At 40.9% G+C, this 7709-nt stretch overlaps 1 protein-coding gene across 1 annotated transcript in view; it reads right to left on the bottom strand.

Annotated features, from left to right (window-relative positions):
- Nucleotides 1-7709, bottom strand: part of plcb1l (phospholipase C beta 1-like) — a 283584-nt gene that overhangs the window by 74786 nt on the left and 201089 nt on the right. Inside the window, 1 exon segment of the mRNA XM_062044959.1 lies at nucleotides 5401-5547. Within this exon segment, the coding sequence (XP_061900943.1) occupies nucleotides 5401-5547 (147 nt within the window).

The raw sequence follows: 7709 nt of genomic DNA, 5'->3' as shown, positions 1-7709 counted from the left end.
CTATATACTTTTTAATACTTTTCTAAATAAAGGGGACCAAAAAATGGCATTATTGGCTTTATTTTAACAAAAAATCTTAGGGTACATTAAACATATGTTTCTTATTGCAATCAAAAAACAATTTTGGCCTTAAATAAAATAGTGAACATACAAGACAACTTGTCTTTTAGTAGTAAGTAAGCAGACAAAGGCTCCTAATTAGTCTGCTGACATATGCAGTAACATATTGTGTCATTTGGGATGGAGGAGACTGCACAAGAAATAAAAAAAATAAAAAATGTTTTTTATTTATTTATTTTTTTTCATAAAGAAATACAATCATGTGTGCTTACGGACTGTATCCCTGCAGACTGTATTGATCTATATTGATATATAATGTATATATTGTGTTTTTTATGTTGATTTAATAAAAAAAAAATTAATAAAACAAAAAAAATATATATATTTTTTTTAAATTTCTTGTGCGGCCCGGTACCGGTCCGCGGACCGATTGGTAGTGGGCCACGGCCCGGTGGTTGGGGACCACTGTCTTAAAGCATCTCTTCCTGAGGGCGTTTCAGTGTTATAGCGTCACCTTTATATTTAGTTTTTAGGCCAAAATGCGTCCGTTCTCCCTTTTCTGTCTTAGTGTATATTCCCTGCATGGAGTGAGAAGAGAAACTGTTATATCTTGATATATCAACTTAATAACAGAAACGTGTAATTAGTTTTGTTGGTTTTATTGCAGACTGTGCAATCGTCAATCATCAATCGTATACTTTATTAGTCCCCGAGGGGAAATTCAGGTTTTCCACTCAATCCTGTTCAAGATCAGACATACATTACAGGGAGACAGAACAGGAACGTTGACGGGTCAGCCAAGAGTGTCCGCCATGAGATCGGTAGGTCGTGAGTTCAAACCCCGGCCGGGTCATACCAAAGACGATAAAATAGGACCCATTGCCTCCCTGCCTGGCACTCAGCATCAAGGGTTGGGATTGGGGGTTAAATCACCAAAAATGATTCCCGGACGCTGCCACCGCTGCTGCTCACTGCTCCCCTCACCTCCCAGGGGGTGAGGGTGATGGGTCAAATCATTAACAATCATTAAAGAGAAAGAGAATTTCTGGCAGCCCTTAGAAAGGTGGGAAAAAGGTAAATGCTCTAGGGGGTTTGGGGGGGATGAGTTAAAAAAAAAGGTTCGGTCTCAGACTGGGCTCCTGGGGAGAGGGTCCAAACTGAGACCAGGAAAAAAAAAAAAACTCAGTAGCCATAAGCACATATAAACATGTTACATAAAATCCAGAACCTTTGCAACAGAGGGCAGGGAGTGGGGGCTGCTGCTATCTAAAGCGCTACTCAGCCGTCCATCACCCCTACCATGTGGGGTGAAGCATCGAAGGTGTGGAATTGGGTATTTATGTTTGGCGTGTATCTTTCTTGGATGCATGTGTGTGTGTGTGTGTGTGTGTAAGCCTGCAGCGTGTCTCTGTTCCGCGACCTTGGTGCTCTTGCAACCGCCAGTCAGTCCAAAGCCAGAAGCAACAAGTGTGTGTCCATGAGAGAATTTGTTGTGTCTTTGCGGCAACATCCTTACACTTCCAATGTGTCCATTTATTTAATAGCTTCCCAAACCACTCAGTTTAGTGTTCAATAGCTTATACACTACTGCCATTTAGTGTCTCAAATCTGCAACTACCATCAAGTCTACTTTATTTATTTTATTACCGTTCATCCTACCTGGCTACCAGATACCTTCTCCACTGATAAATAGCACCCTTGGTAAGTTGGAAATTGTTTTACAGTATTTATTGGCAGGCCTAATTAAATAAGTCATAAAAAGTATGAATAAATATCAATATCGATCAAAATAAAAAAACGTATATTGTGATATAGTTTTCAGCAATATTGCCCAGTCCTACCCAATCCCAATGTTCCCCCTCACTCACTACCACTAGCCTTCAACCACTACCACTTCCCTAGGAATTGGGACACCACTTGCTACCTCAGTGCACAGTTTACGTTCGGGCAGGTATGTGACTACATAGTTATGTTTGCACATATGTCCCACCTAGAGTTGTCCAGACACCAATATTTTGGTACCAAAATGTATATTGTTATTTATTTCAATACTTTTTAATATATTTTTTTAAATAAAGGGGACCACAAAAAATATCATAATTGTCTTAATTTTTAACAGAAAATCTTATGATAAAACTTATGATTAAACATGTTTCTTATTGCATTCAAAGACAATTTTAGAAGATTGGAATTCAAATTAAAAGGCGCATTAAACACATGGGCTCTTCTTATTGCACTCAAAGAACACTTTACAATTATTTTACATACTAGATCAAGCCTGCTATAATCTGGAATTAGGTTAGAATAAAATAGAAAGCTTTATTGACAGTGTATTAAATGCTTCATGATTTATGGTTGCCAATTTTGACTTGCGCTTTAAGACAAATACAATCATTAGTAAATACTGAAAACAATGATGCTAAAACTGCACAAATGATATAGCGGGAATTTGTTATGAAATTCAGTCAATTCACTTGCATTAGTTTACACTACATGGGCGGTTTGGACTGCGCTAATAATATTGAACAAGCCAGCCAGCTGTTCGAACATCTATGTGTCTGTATCTGTATGTGCACGGGGAAGCTGTTAACTATCTTACCTGCCACTCTTTAAACTCCCTGTGCAAATCTGAATATGTGTTATGTTTACCTAAGTTTGAGGCAAAGGTGGTATTGACACATTTGGCGAGGCATGTTATAAAGAGCTTGCGGCGTGGAACTTCCACGTTTAAAGCATCACCTTCATTAATAGTTTTGAAGCCCAAATACATCCATATTGCGCTGCGAGCATCCTTTTTATTAACCAGTACAATTGCTGTCTTATTCTCATTATTCCTTGCGACACTTTTTCTGCATGCATGCTCTCATTGTGCGCGTTTTGACACATAGATGCGCTGCACTTCAACTCAGCAACGTTACTGCCGCACGGCACAATATGTGGATTATTTTATTATTTTTTTCAATGGCAGTAGTACTTTTTAAAATTAATTAGTACCACTGTACTCTATTAGTAGCGGTCTACTGTACAACCCTAGTCCAACTATTACACAACAAACCAGGCAGCAATGAAGTTAACGGCTGAGATTGTTTTTTTTATTATTCATCAAGAAGCAATCATCTACGACTGTTGTCTCTTGTACATTTTTTTAAGATATGTAACTTTAATGTTTTCACATTCACAATATTTTCGTAAGTGTTTAAGCCTAAAGTTAGATAGCGTGGCTAGCTGGCTAATGTTACAAACTAACGTGTAATATATCAAATAACTTATGCAGAAATTGGGGATTTTTCTCTGGTCCTACCTCTGAAATCCCTTACTCTGAGGGGCTAGATTCACACCCCCTACCCCTTGTTATGCCCACTACCCCTTCATGCAAAGAGTCATTGGGACACCACTACCCTCACTAGAACATGCAAAATATAGGGATAGGGCTAAAAAGTAGGGCGGGGGGGGGAGGGGGGGGGGGGGGGGGGCTCTCTCTCTTTCTGAGCGCTTCCCTCCTCACCTGCGGCTTGTTTGCATTGATTGTCTCACCTGGCGTTAGGGGGCTTTTTAAATCAGTCCCCCTTCTTTGTTGGTTGCGGGATTGTTGCAAAAGTTTGGTGTCTTGGTTGTCACAGGAACTTTCATGGTTAGTACTACTAAAATTCTTGTTTTTGTAATTCTTTCTTGTTGGCTCTCCTGAGCCATTTTTTCACACACAGTTTCCCTGTGCTTGTTTAGTGCATATCCCTGTTGCACTCTTTCTTGGATTTTTGGACATTAAATACTTTTGAACCGGCAAGCTGTCTTCTGCCTTTTGAGGTCACGTCCTCCACTACAAAGACCTCACCTGACAGACGGAAGAACAATAATTACAAATATGTAAGAAGTGGACAGCCAAAACAGTGCTTTCAAGCCAGAATGTATAAGCTAATTTTATGTTTAGTTTTTTTCCCTCTGGAATCACAAAACTAGTTTCTCATATTCAGAGATGATGGCTCTAATAAATAAATAAAAAAAGCAAATATTTCACAGTGCCATTGTTTTCTTGTTTTTTTTATATTATTATTGAGACATATTAATTTTACCCCAACACCTTCCTTTCTCTCACACAGGAAGTTAACGTAACCACTTAAAAGTTATGTTGTGAATGAATGATCAGTAAAAGACATGGAGAAGGGTTACGATTAAATATTAGCTTTGCTTCTTAAAAACTCCTGTTCGGTTCCTTTTCGGTTTGGAACCCCAACATGCAGAGACGGCAGGCATAACGCAGGTAAACATATTTAAAGCTAGGGTACTTGAATCTCGTGTCACCAGGCAGAATAACAGGCACCAATATAAATATAATTTGCGTAATTACTAACAAAATGTGTTCATACAGTAGCCTGCTCACATGAGCCATTTAAGAGTTTCATGTGAAAATTCTGTAATATTTAATTTAATGCGATATTTTACATTTAAACATGCCAGTGCTATCAAAAAGGATACAAAAGACTTTGACTGTTGTTTGATTACTCAATTTATTATTACAAACCAGGAGAGCTTTTTGCGGTAGCAGCCATACGTGACACGAAGTCGGACATTCCTCCCCAGGCTCCGGTGCCAATGTGCTGAACCACTAGCGGCTGCTGCCAACATGGCCAAGGAGTCACAGGAATACATTGTGGCAGAAATAGGTGGCAACACGATTGCCTACATAAACCAATAGACGTCCTCACAAATACGAATATGAAAATGAAGCGTTAAATGCATTGGCAAAAAATGGAATTGTGTGTCCTTGCCTCAATCTTTTTTACATTTGTTGAAATCAAATGTTGGCGAAGCCCCAACGACCACCTCTGTGTGTCGCCCTAGTATGCACAGCCTGTAGAGATGTGCGTACGTGAAACAACGAACATTTCCAAGACATCGTCAGTCTTGATACCTCTATACTTTGCCGTAAAAAAAGGTGTAGGCCAGGTTTTTGTGTGGAAGCAAGCTTGTTGAATGAGGCTTCTAGTATACAGTATACCTTGTTTTCTGTCACAGGGGATGAGGCAGCCTCTAAAAATGGGAGCTTGTCCAAAAAACAAATATAAGATAGCATTAACAGCTTTTTTCACCACCAAATCACATTTTTTTACGCTCTTTTCGCTATGACGCACATTCTCTGATTACCATCAAAGAAGATATTTGATCCATTTGAAAAGATTCAAAGCCCCCCCCCTCCTGGATAAAATGGAACCAGTACAAGTGCGACATCCGTTGAAGGGAAAACAATATCTTGTTCCATCAGTTACAAGACTCATGAATAACAATAGACAACACAAGCCTGGAGTGGAAACAGGCTCTTTGTGTGTGCATGCGTGTGTGTACCTGTGAGGTAAGTGTTGTGCGAGGAGTTGATGAAATAGTGGGAAAGGGGAAAGGTCATGTCTTCGCTCTGGTCCAGCTTCTCTGGAGGAATGATGCTGTTCTCTTCGCCGTTCAAGTAGCGGGCGAAGCCCTCCACGGAGATTTGACCTGCCAGGGGGGGAACAAAAGCAACATCAATAATACAAAGTCTGAGGTAGACTTGCACCATCCAGTGAGATGTAATACAAACAGTTTGTCTTCACAATGACAACACACTACAACTGGACATGTATGGTCGAAGACGGCCACAATGTATCCCAAAGGATTTGTCTATTCGTCACAGCTGGAACCCCTCTCTAGAACTGCACCTCATTGTACCTGTGTACAATGTGGACAGTGTGTAATACTTTGTTTTTCAAATGGAAATGTAGATTATTACCTTTTTTTGACCCAGCTCTTGTGTCGATATCACCATTTCAACACCCATATACTGTACACCACGGTGGCCTCTGCCGTGCTCCACATAGTCATCTGCTGGGGTGGGGCACCGCACGACCAGAGACAGGAACAGACCCAACAAAGCAACCGAGGCCCTACCAGGCTGCCCACTAGCTCTCGGCCAGTGCGCGTGGTGGATGTGCGAGAATCCGTCCAGGGAGACCACCAAAGTGTCCAATACTTGCTCAGCCCCGTCTTTTCAGCCGCATCTCCCCCAGTCTCTCCACGCGGACTTCAGTAGGGCAGAGAGCCAGCAGCTGGTCTCCAGTGCAAACATGGCCATGAATACTACAAAAACGCTAGTCAAAGATCCTTTATTTGTGACAGGAGTCCTCTGCTGTCTTAGAGGCCTAGTACAAACATGCTAGTCAAAGGTCCTCTATATGCTATTTGCCCTACTCTTTTAAGGGCCTATTGCAAAAATACTAATCAAAGATCGTTTATATCTGACAGGAAGGCTCTGCTGTTTTTAACGAACTACTACAAAAACAAAAGTCAAAGATTGTTTATAAAAGAAGTACTCTTCTGTAAGAAACTACGGCAAAAAACGCTCATTAAAATCTTCTATATCAAAAAAGCACTTTTGGTCCTTTTTAAGTACCTCCATTCATCCATCTATTTTCTACCGCTTGTCCCTTTCGGGGTCGCGGGGGGTGCTGGAGCCTATCTCAGCTGCATTTGGGCGGAAGGCGGTGTACACCCTGAACACGTCGTCACCTCATCACAGGGCCAACACAGATAGACAGACAACATTCACACTCACATTCACACACTAGGGCCCATTTAGTGTTGCCAATCAACCTATCTTCAGGTGCATGTCTTTGGAGGTGGGAGGAAGCCGGAGTACCCGGAGGGAACCCACGCAGTCACGGGGAGAACATGCAAAGTCCACACAGAAAGACCCCAAGCCCGGGGATCGAACCCAAGACCTTCGTATTGTGAGGCACATGTGTGCCTATTGCAAAAATAAATACTAGTTAAAGATCTTCTAAACGTGAAAGGTTTTTTAGAGTCAACTGCAAAAACGCTGGTCAAAGATCCTATATAAATAATGAAAGTCCTCAATGATCATATTTTTTTCAGAAACTACAGCAAAAAGTCTGTACTCTATGTGATTGGAGCTCTTTGCTAATTTTAGTGCCTACTGCAAAAATACGAGTGAAAGATCCTCTATTTGTTACAGAAGCCCTCTTCTTCTTTTTAAGGACCTATTGCAAAACCGCTGTTCAAAGATCCTCTACATGTCACAGAAGCACCCTGCTGCTTTTCAGGACCTACTACAAAATTGTAAAACAAAATGGTTACAAGTCAAAAATCCTTTTTGTGTGACAGGAGTGCTCTGTTATTTGTAAATAACTACTGCAAAAACAACATCCATCCATCTTCTACCACTTGTCCCTTTCGGGGTCGCGGGGGGTGCTGGACTCTATCTCAGCTGCATTTGGGTGGTAGGCAGGGTACACCTTGGACAAGTCACCACCTCAACAGTCAAATATGATCTTTTTGTGACAGAAGTTGTCTTTTGTTTTTAGGAAACTACAGCAAAATGCTTGTCAAAGATCCTTTATACGACAGAAGCACACTTTTGTTTTAAAGGACCCATTGCAAAAATGATAGTCAACGATCTTCTAAATGTGACAGGACCACGGTTTTAGGGCCTAATGTAAAAATGCTATTTTTGACTGCAGGGCTCTTCTGTTCTGTGCTTTACAGTAAAAGTGACTTATGCACAGTCCAGCAGAAAAAAAGAGCAGCATTAACGAGTCATGTCGGCCACACACACACTTTGATGTTATGCTAAATATGCAAAGTGAAGCGTGTGCGCTCTACGG

Source organism: Entelurus aequoreus, linkage group LG04, assembly GCF_033978785.1.
Source record: "Entelurus aequoreus isolate RoL-2023_Sb linkage group LG04, RoL_Eaeq_v1.1, whole genome shotgun sequence".
Taxonomy (NCBI): Eukaryota; Metazoa; Chordata; class Actinopteri; order Syngnathiformes; family Syngnathidae; genus Entelurus; species Entelurus aequoreus.
This window is presented reverse-complemented; position numbering and strand designations above follow the sequence as displayed.